Source organism: Montipora capricornis, chromosome 10, assembly GCF_036669925.1.
Source record: "Montipora capricornis isolate CH-2021 chromosome 10, ASM3666992v2, whole genome shotgun sequence".
NCBI classification, from domain to species: Eukaryota; Metazoa; Cnidaria; class Anthozoa; order Scleractinia; family Acroporidae; genus Montipora; species Montipora capricornis.
This window is the reverse complement of record NC_090892.1, coordinates 15191126-15213625: the sequence shown is the minus strand read 5'-3', so window position 1 is coordinate 15213625 and position 22500 is coordinate 15191126. Positions and strand designations below refer to the sequence as shown.

Here is a 22500-nt window from a genome sequence, read left to right as displayed (position 1 = left end):
CTTGTGATGCCTAGTATTAATTGAGAAAATATTACCCTCTGGAGGTTATATATTCGAAACATTTCACAAGTGACGAGCTCTCGCTTAAAAATCCTAAAAATAAAATAAAATAAAAAGCAATGACAAGTCACCGCTGGCATAACAGCCACAAGGCAAGCATTTCACAATCTTTGTTTCCTTATCTACCATTTTTGGTTTCTAAGAAATTCAATCTCTTTGTTATTTCCTACTATTTCATTATAACTATCCAATGAGATTTAACTGCTATCATCGGCAAGTATTCCACCAGTGACGAGCTTTTTACTACTCATAACTTTGAGCATCAATTTCCCTGCTAATCATGAGCTCTAGAATTTGTTTTTAGACGAGTTAATCTCCCTGAAAATTAACTGTCCTTTATTGAGACCACACAGCGTTGAAAGAAATACAAATTCATTGCACATGCGGTGACGAAATAATTCTACTCTGATCTGACAGTCATCATGATTCAGTGCTTATCGCTGTTTCATTCAAAGGGTTTCAGTTCGGATACCGAAAATTCTTCCTATGTGCTATGCTGTATGAATTCGTAATCGTCTACTGATAACTTCTTAATTATTTTTCCATCAGACAAAAAGATAACGATTGAGGTAACAATGAAACCGAAGAAAGTTAAAGTGGACAGCCTGGAACGGCTGATAACACCAAGTTATTTGGTGCCGGTATATATGTAATATATACTTAATTGACCGCATCCCTCAGGCTCTTCAGGGGCTTTGAGATTACGGACTCCATTTTAAGAATCCTCATTTGCAAGCGCAGCTGAAGTTAAGCCGGGAGGGAACACGTGTGGGGACTCCATTTGAAAGCTAAGCCGGGAACTTCGTTATCGTTCTTTTTCGTAACGTCATGAATTTTAGATACTGCTTTTCCCTGAGGTGGTCATAACGTGAGAGTATCCCCGGAATTTCGTGTACTATTTTTGGGTCCCCGAAGCGATCCACTATATAGTGATAAAAAATTTATCAGACTCCGGCGATAACGCACTAACCCCCTGGTAGCTTCGATGCAGAAGGCCTACTTCTCCTCAGGTAATTCACACTGAGAGATTTTCCCGCGATTTAATTTAAACACCTTCACTCGAGCTCTTTAATTTTTTCATTAAAAAAGAACAGAGAATTCGCCTTCAACCAGTGTCCCAGGTTTGATTTCTTCGACTCAGTGTTATGTGTGATTTGAATTTCTGCTTCGAATGATGTCCTTCCCCGGTTTTCCTTCCTAATCAGAGACCGATACTACCAACAAATAAAGGGCCTGTTTTGTTCCTAGTTGTAATCAATAAAATGTAATTAATTTTATATAACATTGTTGGGTGTTTTGTTTTACGCTGTGGGAGAGGGAGAGGTTACTTAAGACTTTTTCCACCCGTACGTTCTCCCCATCAAGGGTTATACGCGATAACTCTCCGCTTTTGGGAGATTACCCTGGAAGCAAATGAAGCGGTTGTTTCGTTTGTAGAACCACTTGTTGCCACAACGAAGAATTCTCTTCACTTGTTTATGTTAGCCGCTTTATATGTCTGTGGTACTTTGGACAGAAGGCCTGGGATTCGGATGAGAAAGGGAATATTTTGAAATACTTTGCATTCTGGCAGAAGTGATAATTTCCTGTAATTGGATTAAGACTGCCAGTAAGTTCTCATTTTTGGGGAGTCTTTTCTTCGCAGGAAATCCGCAGCCTTAACTTAGCCTAGTCGTAACCTTAATTTAGCCTTATATTTTCACAACGGAAATTCCTTTTTAAAACCTTTCCATCTCCATAATTATATTGAGAGAGTATCCGCTTGGTTCAACTCCGACAAACACTGATTAGCTAAAAAAAGTACTGATTAGCTAATAATGTGTACTATACCCCAGTTATGTCTAATTTACGATTTTGAGGGATGAAGTGTGTACATGTCGGCTTCCAAACATTTTTCAGTGTCCCGTTACCCTGAATAGCATTCGGTCTAATCTACTTCCTTTTAGCAATATATGAAAAAAGGTAACGCGCCATCCGTACATGTGGTCCGACAAAAAGTCATCCCAGTTACTCGTATTGGTTCACTCTTAATCAGGTCAGAACAGGTTGGTAATATCTGCGATAAGGAGTGTAACACACATTAATCGTGACACAATCATTTGATAAAGGTCCAAAAGGTGCCCAAAAGATAAAGTGAGTAAAAAGACAATCATTTTTTTACGGCACAGCCTGTGCCGAGCATGCGTTACGAATTATCTCTGAAGGCAGGCATATGTCATACATGTTTTGTTTCGCTTCTTGCCCTTGCGCCCGTGGCACTTTCACCCACGTTCAGTGAAAATTCAAGTTACTGATACAGGCGTCCAGCTGTAGATAGTTGTAGAAAAGAGTGGCATAGTCGCCGTTATCTTAACATGCAAATTTACGGCTGTGCTCACGCGTGATTTACATCTGGTGCAAAGCAGCAATGTTAGAATGTTCCCTGTTAAGGCTACGTCCATAGAAAAGGGGGAAAAGTGTATTGAGCCCAATAAAAGCCTGACAGGAGGTCGGGTAGCTCTTGCCTTTGAGAGCTGATATGAATCGGTTAAATAAAAATAAAACTTGGTATAACCAATTCTTCGGTATGTGGACCTCGGGGATCCTTTGTCAAGTTACCGTTAGGAATGAATCAGAAATCAACTCAACGAACATGGACTGCTGTAAAGGGGTCTGGAGCCGAGTGGGTTGTAAGATCCTCACTCATCCCAATAACAGTGTCAGTCAAAATTTCCCGATAAATGTCATGTGGTAACGTTGAGCGCTCTTTAGAGTTAACTCGATAAAGTATAAAGTATTCACTTCTGCCTGACAGTGACTGCCTTCGAAGCGGCGAAGCCCCGAGGGATTTTTTTATCCCGCGATAAAACACCCCGCTAGATACGCAGGCTAGTTTCCTCCAAAGTTTGGTGACATTACATTAGATGGTAGGCTAAACTTTCCCTTTGCCTTTGAAGCTCAGTCTTTATTAACCCTTGCAATTTGGTAGGACCCTCTGGACGAAAATGGCGATGCACTCTCTTTTTGCTCCAGTTAAAATTAATTGCGATGCTTATACACGATTATTGTTGTAGCCTGACCTGTTATTAGAAGTATTTCGGACAACGGAATTGACAGGACGGGATGGGAAGGGACGGCAGGATTGACGGGCTTGGTTGAATACCGTCTCCAGAGGAAAAAAATACTGGGTTAAAAACGTTTCCGAGCCGAACTTTTTGTATTTTTGACAATAGACACAAAATGATGGATTCACTTAATAGCGGAATGGCCAACAAAATTTCACGCAAGCAATCGTGGAAACGTTGGATCAATTGTTTTAATTACAAGTTGAAAAAGTAAATATTTTGGGCAAGAGCACATATAACGTAGATTTGATTATCCACTCTCTTGTACCACCGGCTCTTGCCCAAAAGTTTACTCGCTCGGGTGCTTCTTTTATAGAAAATATGACTCGTTGGTCATGCTGGTTTTAGACCTGAAAGACGCTGAACAATTTCTGTGTAATAACCAAGGTCTTTTAGAAGATTTCATTATCATCATGGATGACCTTTCAAGGTTTCACCACAAAAACATTTAATATTGCCACGAATTAACCAAACCAGACTTGTAAAAGTTAAAGTGATATATCATACTGGTACGGACTCGAATGATGCCGGTTGGCTACAGACTTGCACCCAGTTGTTCAAAAGGTGGATAACGCTATCCACCAGATAAATCCTTATCCACTGGATTGGATAGCGCAATTGGTTTCCCTATAATGGATAGTGATTTATCCCGCGCGGATAGCGCTATCCATCGTTTGAACAACTGGGGCTTGGAATGCACGCATGTGCCCAAGAAGTGTGTACCGAGCTCAAGACCAGAAGTCCACATGAAAAAGTAACATTCAAATTCAAGAAAAGTATTCACAAGGCATGTCGTGTATTTCCAGACTGGAAACCAATGACAAAGACGCCCCTGAAAGTTACATACATGTAACTCACCTATCATCAACAAGAGGCCCACGTTTTATGCTAAAAATGGCCAAATACTTAAACATCATTATTAGCTGCAAATGTTCTCGCTTTGCCCCCCTACCTGAGGGTTAATCGCCCCACGACACACGAAAATCTCTTGACAGAACAGCGGCAATTTGACACATGTAAAGAGAAAACCTCTTATCGAAGGACAAACGGATGTCTCCTTTAAGTGCTTTCCATTTAAACGTTTCCGCGAGCATTTATACAGCCTTTTGTCAGCTGGCCCTAATTATGTTATCGCTTCGTTGTTTTTTCAAATCGACATTGAGCAAACCATAAATCCGTGATCAAATATTTGGAGTTTTTGCATCTCGTTAGGTTCACATACACGTTTGTGTGCACGCGAGCTTACAAATTGCGCTTTCGAGGCGTTTACTCAGTTTTATAAGTGATATATTGGGCTACTTATCAGACAAAACAGATTAGTTTAATACTTTTTTTGTAATTTTCAGCTTTAATGCGCTTTTAATACCCAATTCTTAGGAAACTGAATACGCTATTAAAGAAAATAACTGTTGTTTACAACTGCAGTTTTTTTTTAAACCGATTAAAATGTTTGGAATTCAGATCTGAACATGGGTACATCGCTCGACTTGCCTCCACTACATGAAAAATTAGACCCAACTGACGCATGACGACATTAGCACATGTTCGGTTTGGTCAATTGTTCCGGTTTTGATTCTTTGCCTCAATTAATGGCTTTAATTCCTTTGGCAGATGAGACTAAAATGGAAAGTGGAATTAAAAGACAATTGTTCTTCCTGTAAAAAAAATTAAAGCACGCTATCATTATTATATTCTCATATTATCCGGTTTCCCGTCTATTCTGGCACGGGTCTTCCTCGCAGTCGTTTTGAGGAAGACTAGTGTTAGACAAAAGAAGATTGTTTTTGCCGCAGAGAAAAGCTTTCTTTTAGAAACAATTCAATTTTTTATCGCTTGCCAATCAGTTTGGTGGCATCGTTTTAATGCTGAAACTGTTTTTTGTGAAAACACTCCTATCTTATCTAGACGCAAATGCAAATGGCTACGGATTTGGGTTTTTGTCTCGGGTTAACAGATAAGGCGCACCAAAAAAACTGGGCAGCTCGCGTGTCATGTCCGTTAGTTGCAATTCGGTTTCCTTTTTCCAGCCCACAATTAATTCTTCAAAGTTGCAGTTGTGTTTCGTTTGAGAAACTGCATTATCCACTTGAACCAAAGCAAAGGAATTTAAGGACAATCTACACCCAACACTCACACAAGAGAGTGGTTTTGATAGATGAGCGATTAACTGCAATTTGCATGCTTGTATCGCTTTACCGGGGCTTGTTTAATCCGATTATTTAGTTTGCTAGCAGTTCGTGCTCCCGCCAGCGATAACCTTAAATAACATCTTGAACGTTTCCGATGCAATTTCCTGAAGTTTCATGTGCAGTATTCGTCTATCCACAAATCACCTCGACTTCAAAAAATCGCTCAAGCGCGGTCAATATTTGTACAATTAATCTGAAATCAACAGACTCCACAGAAAAGGTGTGCTGCATTTGCAAGTTAATACAGTGTAGTTGGTTGGAACAACAAATTATTGCGAGATGTTTACTCAAGCGGGGTCCCCGCAGAGCTATTTCGACAAAGCGTTTGCGCCGCCCATTTAGAATCTGTCCACTGTCATTCGATGCGAACACTTCAAACATACAAACGGCTGAGCAGTTTTTCCCTACGTGTGAAGTTGTGAGCCTCCATTGCATGATTCTGGTGTCCCTTGATCACGAGCTGTCGTCGGTGTTTTTTCAAAATGAAGCTCACGAATATGATAATTCTCTCGGGAATTTTGCACAACTTTATACGCGCGGCTTTCTCTTGTTCTCCGCCGGAGGATTGGTTACCGCTAGATACCAAAGCAAGAGTGCAGAAGGCTGAAATTGTGATATATGGAACAGTTAGAGCGAGTCCTCGCCATGGACCGAAGGATGATATCGAGGGACTTTACAGTGCCTTATTTGAAGTTCACTGTATTCTCAAGGGAAAGATGCTGCCTCAGTTTGTCAACGTGTCCGGGTTTGGATTTGCTGGAGGATTGTGCACACACACTCGTGCATACTTGAACAAAACATATGTGGCATTACTCCGCAAAGATACAAGCATTGGAGTCAAAGGCTCTCAGTTTTCAGTTAATGAAGTGAATATAGATAGCGCAACAATTCCTATCAAAGTAAGCAATCCAGTGCTTAAGAAAATTATGGAGACCGTCGGCGAGAATGTTAGTCAACCCCTCGGAGCGACAAAGGATAGCGTGCCAGGCTGTCCGAAATTTGCTACGACAAAAAAGAACCGTTGCCGACACAAATCACACAGGCATAAAAAGAGAAAGAACAAAAAATGCCGTTCTTTTGATAACACATCCACGCAAATGGCTCCTACAACAACAAAGTTAAGCACCTCAAGAAGATACATGTCATCTACTAAAGTAAGAAAAGTTGGCTTGCACTCTACACCGACCAAAAGGCAAAGCGATATGGCGGAGTATGCTTTCCGTAACATGCATTCTTTGGCCTGCCGAACGCAGAGAATTTGTTGGTACCTCGTTTTGACTTTACACGGTTTGGTGCTAGCGGTAATAAAGTGGCAACAAACTTGATTTGTGGCTTTGCCAAGGCAAGGTAAACAAGTCACCAGACAACAGTGATGAAAATGCAATTTTCATTTAGTGCGCGCTGGTCGTGCGGAGATATACCACCAGGTCCGAAAAAGAACCATTCAATGGACTGATGATACAGACGATACCACCATTTAAATTAAAGTACAATTCATCGCTGGGTGAGAAAACTTAGTACTTCATATGGAGTGTCGTTCCCAATACAATAGACTAATGCGCGGTTGAAACAAATTTAAAATGTGTAGATCACTTCAACCTGAACTCACATGCATCTACGCAATATCATAAACAGATGTGGCTTGGAGAGCTACTAAGTTTGCTACGATGAATTTTCATTTGACCCATATAAAAGATTTGGACATGGACAACTGACATTGGGTTGAAGATGAGCTTGTGCCAAATGTTTTGCCGCATAGCAATATTTCCTAGTAAGGATATGTATTTTGTAACTGTTAAAGACCTCAAGCTCATCACGCAAAGAATCAGGTGGTCTTGCGTAATATTTTAAAACTCTCCAAATAACCCTGATCTTAACTAAGAGGCAAACCGATGATGAAAATGTTTTCGAATTTCTTCACGGACAGCTCAGATGTTGACCACACGTAGAAAGTCAGGATTAGTTCACCTAAAACCCACGTCTAACACAGGGGTTGATCGTTTATTGTTTGCAAATAGCTTTGTTTAAACCTCTTTTAAGTATCTTGTAAATAATATATATTTCACAGAGAACAACGAATTTTGGTTAAACATTCCGCGCCTTCTGTGTTTCCGTCGACTTCAACAAAAGTCATGGGAACTTCGTAAATCAGTCAAGACGCTCGTGAACATAAGGATGCCCATTGCCGGTTCATTCTTCACAGCTCGTGGGTGGGAATGTTCTATCTCTAGCCATTGAATACTCTAAAATCTTATGCTCTAAGGGTCAGTGAAAATAGGTGAATGCACAATTGGATGCTAACGCTTCATGAAACAGAGAAACAATAGGTATTTGAAAAGAGAAAGGAGTTCTAAATAATAGACGACAAATAGAAGTGTTGTAATGAGATCTGAACGATAGTTCCCTTTGAACAAATTGCAAATTAGGGAAACAGCAGTAATCCGCTAATTCCATTTTTATGAAGATGGATTACTGTCACTTTTGTGGCAAATTATTGGCCACTACATCTTTCTTTGTATTGCAATGGCCTAATACGCAATCGAAAATAAAATACTCCAAAACACAGCAATTGATAGATACGTGAAGGTGCTATTAAAGTAGAATTGGGGAGAGTATCACGTGTAAAATGACTTCGCTGTTTGTGTTTGAACTTCCAACTAAATAAACTATGAAGTTTAAAATGTAAGCACTGTAAGTGAGATAACCGAGCATGAAAGCAGAGGGCTGCATCCGGATATTCTCTGCGACATGTTTTTAACAAACTCTCCTATTACGCCTTATTTACAGATTTGCTGATATGCGGTTTCTAGTTGCTATTATTGCAGCAGTGGTTCTTTCCAAATGGATCACGAAGGTCTGCAATTAATTAGACGGTATCACTCGGGGAATAGATCGAAATTGATGAAAGTGTCAAACGCCATGCCATCTGGAGAATTTCAAAACGAATTGAGAGCATCATGTTTTTAATGTCTAGCTTTTTTGATAGCTTGTTTAGCGCCCTCTTGGGGTGACAAACTTCATTGCTAATGGATTTCTTATTTTACGGCCAATTAATGCCTTTGTACCGGGATTGTTTTCTCGCTACAAATACAATGGCTCTTTTAGAGAATAAAACCACACGACAACCACGATTACTAAAGTTAAAAACCGATACTTTCAAGCTGCAAAACCTTTAAAATGACGAAAGACAGCAAACATATAAACGTTTATTATGGAAAACATAGAAAAACAAACACTGCCTTAAGGAGTAGGAATTTTCACGCTCTTAAATGGTGGTCAAACTCTGAGGTTAATTTTATCAACAACCCGGAAAATAAGAGACGCATTACATGAATGAGGCGATACCTCTTGCGGCGAGATCCCGGGAGTTATTGGTAATGTCGTCAAAACAAGCTTTCGGAAAGAATCGCACAAAGAGATCTCAGCTTGAGGCGAGTATGGCACACAGCGTCCATCGAAAACGTGCGTGTTGAAAACCTCTGGATAAACTATACCTAAGACAAGCCAAAATAACTAGCATAATTTACATTGCTGACTTAGCGTGTGTTCAAAAGTTTAAAAACGGAATTGATAATTTCAATCTGTGTAAACATCAATCGGTTTGAAAAGAAATGTTTTTAAATCGTGTTGATTTCCAACAGTTTGTGACGTGCAAGGAGAGAGAATGTCGTCTGACATGGCACGCACTAAAAACTAAACTAACTTGAAGAGAGTATACAAGCAAATTGGATTACCCCACGAACTTATTTATCGTTAAAGAACATTTCAACTTTTTGGAAAATCAAGAACCAACCGTTTTGGGCTAGGTTAGTAGACCCGATTCCCCGGACCTGCTGTAATATTTCGGTTTACTTCACCCCCGGACCTCACCTGACAAATAAAGTCAGTGGTCTACGTAATTAAAGCATTAAATGTGTAGCTCTAGAATTTAAAATACTCAGTGTCAATTTAACAAATAGATTCCATGTTGTCGTGGGTCTGTGCAGTAAGAGATCACAGATGACTTCAAAATGTGGACGTGGCACACGAGGCAGTAGCTGAGTGTGTCACTGATTTTGGCGTCTTCTGTGATCTGTCATTCCGAACAGACGCACGGCAACTGAAACATGGAACCTATAAAAGAATTGAAAGTTTTTTTTATGATGACGTCACTGAGCTGTCTGTCTTGTAAGAGATCATACTTGAGAACCAATCAAAATGCGCTCATTATTGAGCTTATTGTAGTAAGGATGGAGAGAGATCTGGGAAGTTTATAACTGTTGTTCAGTCATTTGTCAAGGATCCAACATTCTTACCGATAGACTGTTCACTATTCAGAAAGGATCGAATGGCGGCTTAAAAGTAGCACAGCAAGTAGCACAGGTGGCTAAAAACTTGTCAAATATCTTATAGATCAGAATTCATGCTATGTGTCGTGAAGTCGGGCCTGGTTTCCATCATAAGCAGTTACTTGCCATACAATCGAAACAGGTCCAACGGTAGACTCGGCTGCACGACTACTTACACAGGCAGCCCAAGCTCGGTATACGATTTATAGACTTTGTATGGGGAAACGTACTTTGAGCTTCTAAATGCTAAAATAAGCTGTAAATGTAGAAATTAAGTTCGGTTACCTCTACATACGGTTGTCCTCGTCTTTTCTGTGCAATCGGAGGGCAAATTTGTGTCCGTTTTAGACGGGTTTGTGGCTTTCGATTTTTGCGATGTCGTTAGTTGTCATTTCCCCTCATAAAGAGAAGAAAGGCTGGTGACTCGTGGCGACCTCGTCCCACAAAGTGCTCTCGTATCACAAAGCAACGGTCCGAATCGCCATAAAAACACCAGATAAATTTCCTATCACATCAGCTCAACTCCGGGACCACACAGCGATTTTTGGCGGATAAATTCCTAATAATGTTCAACTTTCTATAATCTTCCCATCCGTTCAGCTAGATGTGTGGCTACGGCCGTTATAGCTTGATGGCGATCGTATTACATTCTGCACTCTCATTGGACAATTTGAAACACTTGGCCAATGAGTGCAGTTTTCCCAAGTCTATAAATCGTACACCGAGCTTGGGCTGCCTGTGCTTTTTATAGAGCGTTTTCACATGAGGGTCACGGCGACCATGTTGGTATTCCTGAAAACAAAGAAATGGCGGCCATGATGGTGCTCCAAAACAAAGAAATGGCGACCATGATGGTGTACCAAACTAATCCTCCGCGACTTGAACTCTATTTTTATGCAAATACCTTTTTTTGTTTAAGTAATCCAATATGGCTGCTGGACAAGGCCATAAAACAAGAAAGAAAAGAAATAATAACGCTAAAATACAACAGTATCTCTCAGTTTGTTTAGAAGAAAGTGTTCGCACCAATCCAATTACGAGGTAATTAAGGGGGTCCCCCCATTATTCATTGTACAACGTGAATAAGGGGGAAAAACCGCGAATTACTTACGATGGCGAAAAGTTAAATTTTGAAGCGATGTCTTCGTATTGTTGCTTTAACTCCTTGTTATTATTAGGGTTATAGTCAAAACCTAAAAAAAAACGTTATTTTTTACGATGTTTCTTTCAGTAGTGTAGCAGCTCACTTTGGTATTATAAGCAGCTTCTATTGTTCTGAAGTCTAAGTCATTGTTTCAATTGTCTAGCCTTTTGTCTTTGGGTTAGGGTAGGAATCAATCACACTATACGTTACGAGCTACAACCTTGGACATTTCAAATGGAAAATGAAGACCACCCCTCCCCAATTTTCAATAAAAAAAGACATAGCGTCAACTTGCGCGCGGATTCACTCGTTTCTTGAGAAACTGACTAATATGTGCTGCACATCGCAGTGCAGCAAGATTATTTTAAACCACCAATAGCATTCTTGTTTTGTGGCGTTACCGTAGCCTATCGCAACTGCCTTCGTTGGCTAAACTCTCTAATATTTTCGATTTAAAGAGAAAAAAATATTCGTGCTACATGTGCGTAACGGATATTACTACCCTTTTATCACGTAAAAAACGTTAACCTATTCAGAATCCAGGTACTGATAAGTCTGCTGCATCGTTGAATTTATCTTTCCCTTGTAGGGTTGTGTTTTTGGTTGTTCATAGATGTCTGAATGTTTCTTGATTGGAGTGGTTTTGAACAAGTTCAAAGAACAGTCGTGAGCAAGATTACCATTTCTCGTTTTTTTTTACACTATCTCGTTCTTGTAACGTGTGAAAACAAAATTGACAACTGATTGCTTAGAAAAAGTAAAACGGAATTGCATGCAGTTAGTAAAAAACAGAAAAAAGAAAAAGAAAAAAAACCTCACAAATGAGTTTAGCTGGGAACTGTTATTCGCTCTTCTCTCATATGATGTGCCATCGTCCATTTCTCGATATCCCAAAACGTCTAAGAGGTTCCACCCCCTCCCGCTTTCCCCAGCGTAAAGCCATTTGTATCTCTTATCTTGTATTCACGACAGGGGAAATTTTGCTCTACAAAGTCGTAAGGTTTCATGCTGTTTACAGCTTCGCCGTTTTTGTGAGGTGATGACCTCGAGATCGGGAGTGTATCATTTCTTTTATCTTATGAGATCAGTGTTTTTAATATGAACATAATAAGTTGAGGATTGTTAACTAAGGCCGAAGGCAGTGGTCACGATCTTGTCGGCCAACTGGATTCATTTCTTTATCATCATTCTAGAGGAAGGCCAGCTCAATCAAGGGGCGATGCCGTTAGTAAGCAATACATATCGGCTGTCATTTGCTCCTACATAAGACGGGGTAATCATGTGCAAGGTCCGTATGATAAATGACATTAAGTGTGCGTTTCCTCAACTTCCAAGTTACCTGTCTCCAGGGAAATCACTCAAATGTCCCCTTAAATGTTAAAGGTAAGGGGCAACCTTCACTGGCTGACAGTTAAGGTGCATTTGTGGGAAGAAATAAATACCCAGTTGGTGAACAACACCTTCGCACAATAAACATTTAAAAGCTCTGCACTCCGGGTGTCTAATCCTGTTTGAGTCAATGATTCATGTGACCCTGAATAATCCCCAAATGTTGACTTAAGAGATTGATTAATTTGTTGCACTCAAGAGATTATGTAAGATGGTGTCACCCTGCGAGGTTGTTTCAACGACGACACCCGCTAGTCAGTGGACCTCGTCGTCATGTGAATACTGAAACGAAAATAACCTTCGCTGTATGGCGAGATTGAAAAAAATATATAAAACGTATCGTGGGGCAAAGAGTTTCTCTCGCACACTTAATACTCTCTTGTATTAGGTCAATGATTTCTGCTTCCCGAAAGGAGAAGGTGAGACTCATCGGAAATGTGTACAAAAAATGCAGCACTTAAGACGAAATGTTAGCTCCTCTTGGCAAGTTCAAGACCTCATTGTTTACACTTTGTTTCATTAACGAACAAATTTGGTCACAGAAGATATCTTGAAATGAGGAAATCGGCTTAAAACGTTTAAAAAACCTGATAAGTTATCTCTCCATAGATAGTCGGAAACTCTCTAGTTTCGACGGTTTACCAGCAAAAAGAAAAAAAAACAGTATTGGGTGATAAAAGCAATAACGAGTCCAAAAATTATCAAATTTTCACAATTTTTAAATCAATAATCCTCGAAGATTATACGGTACATCAGGTTCAGATTTTCTAAGGTAGCTAATAACGAAATGCTTTTAAATTTTCCGGTGCTCATTTCTAGTCTGATTGACAGCGAGGCAAGTACTGAAAAGATTTCCCTTGAACCCTCAGTGGCATTTTTAGCAATTTCGTATTTCAACCAGTCGTTACCTTTAAATAACTTACTATAGAGGATAACTGGTAATTTGTTTGTAGATATTAACTTAAAAATATTGCGTGTACAATTAAGTGTGTTGTTGTTGTTGTTCCCTGCAAAAGCTTTCTTTTTAATTGATTTATTTGAAAAACACTGGGTGATGACTTATATTACAATTGATAGCACTATTGAAGATAACTTGAACTTACACAGACATTAAAATTGTAAATGAACCGCTGAACCACTTTAACCACATTTTAATACAGATTTTAAGAGAATCTTGAAGGCCTGCCCTCGTAGCTCTGGTCCTCATGTGTTTTAATATTGAACGATTTCATCAGTAAAAGAAGTCTTTGAAAATCTTAGTCACTGGCCCCAAACTGTTCGCTACCCCAGCAAAAACATCAAAACATTTGATTACTTATTGTGACCATCCCAAAGGCAGGAAGCTGTTTCCCGAGCTTCGGTTTCTTAACTCCTTCGAGTATTTCGTCTTCAGTAGTGGAAAATGCGTCAATAGTACGCATTTCCGACTCTTTCTCCGAAGTGCATCGACGACAGCAGGAAATACGTTTATGCTTGCACGTAACGAAAAGCGTGACTGAATAAGCCCGTTTCCGTTTCAAAAAAACGATCGTGTGGCTATGAGCTTCAGTCATAACTTGTTAAAAACGGGGAAACGCAAAATTCAAACGTCAGGATTATTGAAGAGGTTTGTGTTTATCTCCTTCCTGTTCCGATGGACTGCGACCAATAGACTTGGAGAAGGTCTCGTCGAGGATGAAAAGGGGAAAGGCTTCCACATTTGAATAATAAGGAAGGGTGGTCTCAGTTTTATATGGCCGAGCAAGGAAAAAAAACGAAACCGAAATACATTCTTACCAAGCCAGAAACAGTAGTGTTTGATTATACAAATAACTGGGATGAAACAGTTCAAAATACCGTGAAGACAAAAAGGAGTTGAAAGGTTATAGCGACGACAGTTACGTTAACGTTATTGTCGAGAAAAAATTATTCTCGCGATGAAGTCTTGCCATACTAAAATGGACAATAGGTAATCAAGTTGAAGCCAGAAACAATAAGCTAACTCAAATTAAACGAAAATCAAACCACGTACATAGTCCTAATTAAAATTAGGCTTGAGTTTCTTGATGAAATCGCGAGCTGGCGTTTGTTGTTACTGCCTTGACCTTCCACAAGATGCTTGTCGATAGCCCATTTCCGAGTTGCTGCATGCCTCAGCGAGTCCTGGTGCACAACCATTCAAATGGAAATGATTGCGTATTCTTATGCAAATCACAATATTTGAGCACCAAGACTCACTTCGAAACCGAGACATCAGCAACTCGGAAATGGCCCATTCCCGATTTTCTTTTTTTCTCTCTTTTTAATTGTTGTTCTCTTTGACTTTGAACAAGATCTCAGTATGTTGGGCGCTTTCCTTTTATGCCGGACACTATGAAATGATCAATAATTTGTCCATTGCTCTTTTCCTTTACTAGTTCAAAACATGAAGGAGACTTCATTGTCTATGGTAGTACCTGACCCCAGCAAAACCAACAATTCGGCAATTTGCAGATTAAAAAATTATGTAATGAGAAACCAAGCAACCAAGGCTAGACTCAACAAAAGAGTGGTGCATACTGAACTGCAGACGTACGCAGAACTGACATAGGGTTGACACATGCCAGCGGAAGTTACTTCACTTCCCCCAGTAGGCAGGTGGGCATGACGACCTGCGATCTCAAATATTGACTCCAACATTCTCTCATCATTGACTTCCGTAACCGCTGACTGGTGGTTCACTTGATTGATCCAAAAAGGCCTGGGACTACGCATGTCTTTCGCCCTAAAAACGAGAAAAAATGAATGGATTATTTAGAAACTACATGCAAGCTGAAAGATTCGTAGCTAAAACTATAGTACACTATAATGGCATTCTTTGTACAAGAAACATAAATTATGCAAGTTCTAACTCTTAACAGGAGCCCATTATCCTGAGCTTCCATCTGTATTGTACCCTTGAGTCAACCTTGTCCCGTATCTTTCTATTTTTAGAACTACTACATTTTGACGTATGTGACGTATGTGACTGAGAACATACATGAAGTGGTTCACATACGTCACATACGTATGTGACGTAATAAATGGCTGACCATAGGTCTGTTATGATCAGCTATTGTGAAAACACCCAGTAAAGCTCCCCTGCGAGGTATTTCTAAAAAATATAAAGATACAGGACAGGGTTGACTCAGAGGGTTAGAATGGGCTCCTGCTCTTAACTTTTACTAGTTTTTTTTCCTCGTAGAGTGACAGCCTACATCCTGTCGCAATTAGTGTAAAGGGATTTCTGGAGATTTCTATCAGAACTATCCATATTGGATAACAAAGGCCAAATGGGTCTTCATCTAAATGGACAAAAACACTAGTCCCATTCTTCACGGGCTCCTAAGAGCGGCTATCAAATCATTCAGTTTGGTCTTTATAATAAAAGCAAGGAGGGAGTATATTTTGGAAAATTAACAGGACTCAAGTAATTTGATTTTTCATATCAAGGCTATTTTACATCATTATATTGTAAAATAATATTTTTCGTTACATTTATCAAGTAAGGTTTTAGTTTGCGGGAGTTGAACGTCGGCGGAAATTTCACTCCAAAAACATTTAGTTCACACTGCCAAATCTGGTGATATCGTTCTTCAAATACACAGACCGACAAGTAGATATTCACAGATGTAATTATTTAAATATTACCTTCCCATAAATATCAAGTATTTTAGCTGATTATAGGCGTGGTAATCGTGAAGGGATTCGTCCAAACACACACCATCTCCTTGCCCCAATCCTTCTAACAGAATAAATAGTGGCACGGATCCTCCTTTAATAACGCAAATGACTTTTATGGTAGCGTTGTAGAATTCCGAGCTACATTTGTACGGGGGTGTTGTGGGAGCGGTCGTCGCATTTACCATCTGCACTCGAGTCGTTGAAACTGTAACGTTGCCCGTTGGAATTGTTACGTTGCTCCTTGGAACTGTTGCGTTGCTCGTTGCATTGACTGTGTTATTCCCATGCAAAATTGGAACCGTTGTCGGTGGAATGGTTTTTCTGACATACCCGGGTTTCCAACAAGGGCTGTACACTACCTCGCCATAGATAACGATGTCGGACGACGCTGCGCGCTCGGTTAAGCTCTTTTTCTTCCACTCTTTAACGTCTTCGGGAACCTTACAGATTGCTTCGCTTGATTCGAGCCAAGAATCTAAGGAAAGAACTGCCAGGGTTATAGCTACTCTGCGCAGTATCATTTTCAGTCAGAGATAAGATTAATGAGCAGAAAACAATCCAACTTCGTTAACAACCTAACTCTTTTCTCAAACTTCCCTGCGTTGGGAGGATTAAACTGACCCAGCTACTTTGCAGCTACAGGGGTTCTCCAATACCTGCTACAAATTGCCGCGACGCCAGATAAAGCTGGCTATTAATTATTCATAAAAAGACCTGTCCCGACAATATTTTTGCTTACTTTCATATTTAGTACAGGCCTGTACTGTTCAAGTTCCTTAAAAAATCCGGTTCTGGATTATACACGGTGATTTTATATAAGCAGCCATACATTAATCGAATGAATCAACACTTGATCAGTCATTTGAGAAAATGTAAATTAAATCAACGAATTCAAATAGAATCACACGTTCATACTCATGGAGAGGGAAATGAATACGGAGTAAGCTGAGAAAAGCCTCTAGAAAAAGGGATAGCCAGTCATTACAGCTTTGTGGTGGGACAAATAGCTACAAAGTAACTTGGCACTTTCAATCATACGACAACCCTCCCGCTTGCTCTCCATAAAGCAAATATCAAAGTGAAAGCTAGAATTTAAGTGGTTTGATGACAAATTTTGCTACACAACTGTTGCATGCATAGTTGTCCAATATCTCATTGTCTTTTCACTCCTTCCTCAAATTATAAACGACAAGTCCTATCGGCCTTTATTTGCGTGAAACGTATCTCTATCCTTCATACAGTTGGTACAACTAGTAGTTTGCTCGAGACAGTGCTCCGGGAAACAAGTAAATTTTCACTACATCGCAGAGACCACCTGAACGCTTGCGCTCGCTCCGATCCCATAGCTATTGACTGTGCGCCAGAGGCAAAAATGTCGAAACACATTTACAGCCTGTACGCAGGCTCTTTTGTCTCATCTTCCGACAGCATGTTGCCCTCAACAATCCATTCCTACATTAAAACGCCGGCTGCATTAGCTGTTAAGACCGCAGGAGCAGTTTTCAAAGAATTCGTTACAAAGTAAAATCCTGGCCTTCGGCGGTGCCCTTCACTGCTTCAATTCCGAGTTGCCGAGAGCATTAATATTTATTCGTCAAGCCTGCGTTTTAAGAGCATACTGAATTTACAACTTCTGACGCAAAATATAAATTCTCTACTTGCACAAATCCCGCAATACACCTCTTTTGCCGCCTCCCCCCTCCCCCCCAAAAATTGCATACACATTGTTTTTTCTTTTCCTTAATACATCCCAAGAGAAATTTCAAACAATGATTATCCAAATATTTTTGGGGGTAAAAGAGGTGTGTTGTGGGATTTGTGCAAGTAGAGAATGCGTCAACAATGAAGCAACCTTTCCAAAACACGGTTATGATTGGAGTTGAGGTAAAGGACCCAGTTACTAGATGTGTTTAGATTGGAGTACTAATATGGCTTGTTCAGGTACAAGGTTCTGAGGACATGCAGTCAAGCATATCTCAGACTCTTCAACGTTTATTTCGTCAAACTATAAAAGAATCTGTCTTCAACTTCAAGAGATGTACAATGGAGCATTTTCTTGCTATTTATAAAAGTGGGCCAATATCAGTACAAATAATCAATGCATCCATACTATGGTTTCTCCGACAAATCTCGATACTCCACAGATTTATCAAATTATAGATTCCTCGTTCTATAACTAGAAGTACAGTGAAGTATCGGAGTCGTAATAACGAAAGAAGTTAATCAAACGTTTTGAGCCAAATACAAATCAGTCAAGCGAGCTGCCCATGACCAGGACCGTACAACATCATATTTGTATTTGTGGAACAACCTCTTCACAGATTAAGGTGATTCCTTAGTAATAGAAGTTGTCGTAAGATTTTCTTTAAGCTTTTCTGAATTGTTCCCTACATTATGGTAACTCGAAATGAGCACCCTGGTCAGAGTTTTTCTCTGTCCTTGTGTGGGCCCATTTCCATCAGTGGGGTTAACGCTCACGTGGTTCATATGGGGTAGAAGCCTAGCACTTCACATTACACTCTAATCAGTTAAGTCCAATTAAAAAAATAGGTCACCAACCTCGTTTGGGTGATATAACTTCCTCAAGTTACTCATTTCATCACTGCGACTTCATCTATCAATGATAAGTTTGCTCCATTGGTTCACGCTACGTTTTGCCAGAACAGGAAGCACAGCTTTTACGTAATTCTTGAAATAACAAAACTGGTGTATTGTATTAATTTAAAGCTTGTTTTATGGCACAGGCACACGTCTTGAAAAGGCACTGACTACAAATATTCCTAGGGTGCGTGATCTCGAGGAGGCTATCAATCGACTTTTTGTTTTGCGAGAGTCTACAACGTTTCTTGTTTTGCTCTTTACTGCTGTGCTCTGAAAACGGCCATTCTTCTTTCTAACGAGACTCCCCGCACGAAAGGCCGCCATTTTGAATGGCTACAAGTCTTTATGGTTAAATTTAAACAATGTTTTGTTTAGAAATATCCGTTGAGACTTGTACGATAAAGCCCCTTAGCCATGCCTGAATACGAACGTGGCCTACGCTGTGTTATGCGCAGAACAGGATGCGCAGTGCAATACTAGGGAATCACCTTAAGTTATTCTTATATTGATTTTCCCTCAAACCAGAAATTTCCTGCCAATCACAAGTCTTGCATGAAAAACTTAGTACCAATGGCATTGAGAATGGTCACTCGTGCAAGCCAAAGGGTATATAAGTACTCGTCTAAAAGTAGCTTGATTTGTGAAAATGCCGTTACATAGACCTAGTATTGGAGTCGCAGGCTCCTGGTTAAGTCCTTCTTAGCTAATTTACATCAAAGCTCGTCCCCACAAAGGCAACAGCAGTACGTAGAGAGCGCTCATGTAATTAGTCCCTGCACCGGCGATAAATGGTGTACAAATGCTGCGAGTCTCGTTTGCTGGCATTCCTTTGGGACTGTGCGCATGCCCACCAACTACCTCAAAGATGGGTTTGAGGAAAGTCTCATTTGTGATCTCCATCGCAGCAAATTGCAGGTTGACATGGTGCGGCCAAAAGCCTTTAGAGTTGGAGCGCCCTTTGTACCTGTCAAGATAACAAGCCAATCATGCATTAAATGGAACAGTTATTGCTTTACTACTTAAGTCATTTACATCAAAGTTTGTCCACGGACTGAATATCATTTTTTTCATCCCGGGCTGAACAAGGAACGTGATCGTGTTCGCATCTCAATAAATTTTCCCATGGGCGTTTTGCGCCCGGGTTGAAATTGAGCATGTGATCGCAACAAAATTTCGGCCCGGGCTGAAACTCGCCATGTAATCAGGCCATTAGAAAGCCGCAGGTCTTCTCAGGGGCGATCCAATGTTATCGCAAGAGTCCTTTTATACAGCGGTTTTCAATTGAGTGTCGTAAAACACATACCAAAGTAATTACTTCAACCAATCACAGCAGGTGCAAACAGCTCAATGAACCAATCCAAATTCGAAGAAATCCATGTAACTTGCTCAAAGCGCGAGAAAAATTGAGCGTGCAAGTGGCGATTGGTTTTGTTATTCCATCGCAATTGTTGATAAACTGGTGCGTACCCAATTCAAGTCTCTCGGGGTTAAGGTTCTTTGTGTATTGCATTTGCATGATACAATTCACATTTAAATGGTATGGAAATACCTGGAACAAAACGTTTTATTCCCAAAGGATTTGAATTGGGTACAACAATGATTTAGCCGAGTTGGTTTATTGAAAACGCGGAATTACTTTCAACAGTCATTTGAAAACTCTATTCTACAAATTAGCTAAAAAAGAAAAAGGTGCGACCCTTTTAAAGCTAAATTCAAATTTAATCAAACCAGATTTTGCATCAAACTGTGTATGACTGTCATCCTGGTTGCCCTGTGAACCTTAACTTCCGTTACCGCGGTCTCTTACATAACCGTTCTAGTGGCGACTGAATTAGTATGCAACACGGGAGTTTCGGGTTTTCAGATTTTTAAACTCTTGTTTTGCATATATAATAAGTTTTAAGCTAGTGAGTAAATAACGTCACTTTTCCAACTCTCTGAGGTCCAATCAGTTGGGCTTGAATGTGTGTAATGGCGAACCGTTAAATCCAACACTCAAAATAAAGAGCCTTTGGGTAAATATCAAAGTTCAAAATTTTGCCAGTCAGGTGTTAAGCGAACACGCTTTCAAAGCCTGAAGCAAAGAAAAGGAAATTATTTTTTGATCATAGTAGCACTTTAAAAGACATGGTCGCAGATCACGCGAGTGAATAAGCTCTCTATAACCAACATTCCAAAGTGAAAGAAAAAAGAATCATACGAGCGATTATAGCAGCGCGTATACGGCAAACAGGAGATGCCAGGCTGAAATTTGAAATTTGCCACGAACGAAAGAAACTTGCATGTTTCATGTAGGCTCACTAAAATAATAAATTTTCATAACAAACATTAATCTGCCGTTTGCCTCTTGCTGTTTCACGTAAACGCGATTCTGAATCTCTATGTCAGCCAAAACTGAAAAGAGAAAAAGCTTCGGAGAACTTACCGTCCCAAGAAGATAACATAGGTAAGACCTCTGTACATATGAAAGGACTGAACGGTCTCAAAGTAACCGTAAGTAAAATAAGTACACATTTCAGGGCCAAAACCAAGATTAGTTAAATGTATCTCTCTCGGGACGAGTCCTCCTTTGATCACACAAAGGACTGTCAATGTTATGTTATACACACCGCGCGTGAGACAGGTATCAGTAATGTTTGTAATGTTTCCTGGTCGTGAGCTGTTCGCAGTGGGCATTGTTGGTTGAAGGCTGCTTGACGAGTTGGTGGCGTTCGATGGCGTAGGCGCTGTGATAATTGGCCGATATAGGAATGTCGGCTTGACACAGGGGCTTTCGCTAACGTTACCATAAATAACAATATCAGCCTCGGCAGCTCTCTGTGTTGCAGTCCTCGGTGACCAATATGGCTTCTTGTAGAGACGTTCGCAAAACGCTTCCGCGCAATGAAATGCACACGAGGCCAAAATGAAGACATGTAAGGCGCGAATAAACATCTTGCAAAATGTGACAACACGAATTTCGTAACAAATGGCTTATCTGATCAATTTCCTGTGATTATCTTCAAGTTTGAGCTTCTGTCTTAGTTTTACTTTTAGAACTATACCTTGTAACAAAGTATAAGGAATAGCAAACGCACTATTTGTCTTGATGAGACGAGCAATGACTACAAAAATACTTTTGACATGAGGTCCAGTGGCCAATAAGAAAGCCAAAATAAGTTAAGGTGCGGCGGGCAAATTCATTATTAATAGTTATATCAAAGTCACCTGCATTTGGAAACACTGAGTGATTTTTGATACTTCCATACACATGAAAAGAGAAAAACACAACGAAAGTATAATTTCCCGCGACTTATCATCCTATTTTGGCGACGTGCCGCCTCCAAGTTTGAACAACGATAACTGCTACGGTTTATTTGTTAGATTGCGTCGTTAGTTGCCCAGCAATAAATTCAAGTTGTATAAACATCCTTCACATGCAGTGTCATGTTTACCAGCCTATAGACAGGTGTTTTGTAAATCACTTCCATAATATTGTACGAATAAAACGTTTACCTCCATTGTAAAAGAAATGAGGCATTAAAAGGCCACTTTCATATGAAATTAATTTACTAAATAATTCGAGTCAACGTTTCGGCCAATTTTTCACAAGTTAATAGGCCATTTCCGAGTTCATGTCCGCCTCCTCTTCAAAGCGAGTCTAAATGCGAAGTTTTTCCTCTGAACATTAGTTTGCATTCATATATAAAGTAGAACTAATTAGAATCACAAAAACTTCGCACTTAGACTCGCTTTGAAGAGGAGGCAGACATTGACTCGGAAATGGCCTATTAAGCAATAACAAATCCGTGGTGTGAAGTTTAAGAATAGAGCGCCTTTAAGGCAAAAATCCACACTAAGGGATGGATAAAAATTTTCCTCTGCAAACTTTTTTTAATGCACCGCTTTTTCGAACAACACTCCCCTGCAAACAATTTTTTTCCCGATGTTTTTTAACCACGTTCTGACACAAAAAGGAGGTTCCCTTTTTGCTGCCGTCAATCATTATTTCATTTAATATTTTA

General features: G+C 39.9%; 3 protein-coding genes across 3 annotated transcripts; 1 reads left to right on the top strand and 2 right to left on the bottom strand.

Moving 5' to 3' along the window:
* Positions 1-5132: 5132 nt before the first annotated feature.
* Positions 5133-7966, top strand: LOC138021430 (uncharacterized). The gene has a single exon (XM_068868305.1). It carries the CDS (start codon positions 5836-5838, stop codon positions 6676-6678), a length of 843 nt encoding a protein of 280 aa, XP_068724406.1. The 5' UTR covers positions 5133-5835; the 3' UTR covers positions 6679-7966.
* Positions 7967-13287: 5321 nt separating this feature from the next.
* On the bottom strand, positions 13288-16510 carry LOC138021670 (uncharacterized). Its single transcript, XM_068868607.1, has 2 exons — positions 15863-16510; positions 13288-14957 (listed from the first exon to the last, which is right to left on the bottom strand). The coding sequence occupies exons 1-2, from the start codon at positions 16414-16416 to the stop codon at positions 14696-14698; spliced, it is 816 nt and encodes a 271-aa protein (XP_068724708.1). The 5' UTR covers positions 16417-16510; the 3' UTR covers positions 13288-14695.
* Positions 16511-18535: 2025 nt separating this feature from the next.
* Positions 18536-21755, bottom strand: LOC138021705 (uncharacterized). Its single transcript, XM_068868669.1, has 2 exons — positions 20922-21755; positions 18536-19460 (listed from the first exon to the last, which is right to left on the bottom strand). The coding sequence occupies exons 1-2, from the start codon at positions 21428-21430 to the stop codon at positions 19205-19207; spliced, it is 765 nt and encodes a 254-aa protein (XP_068724770.1). The 5' UTR covers positions 21431-21755; the 3' UTR covers positions 18536-19204.
* Positions 21756-22500: the final 745 nt, after the last annotated feature.

What these genes read in the sequence shown, in the direction of transcription:
- LOC138021430 (XM_068868305.1), top strand. Translation starts at nt 5,836, where the DNA reads ATGAAGCTCACGAATATGATAATTCTCTCGGGAATTTTGCACAACTTT.
- LOC138021670 (XM_068868607.1), bottom strand. Translation starts at nt 16,416, where the DNA reads ATGATACTGCGCAGAGTAGCTATAACCCTGGCAGTTCTTTCCTTAGAT. An exon ending in TACTTGATATTTATGGGAAG is followed by an intron (nt 14,958 to 15,862) that starts GTAATATTTAAA and finishes TCTCGTTTTTAG; the next exon opens with GGCGAAAGACATGCGTAGTC.
- LOC138021705 (XM_068868669.1), bottom strand. Translation starts at nt 21,430, where the DNA reads ATGTTTATTCGCGCCTTACATGTCTTCATTTTGGCCTCGTGTGCATTT. An exon ending in TATGTTATCTTCTTGGGACG is followed by an intron (nt 19,461 to 20,921) that starts GTAAGTTCTCCG and finishes TTATCTTGACAG; the next exon opens with GTACAAAGGGCGCTCCAACT.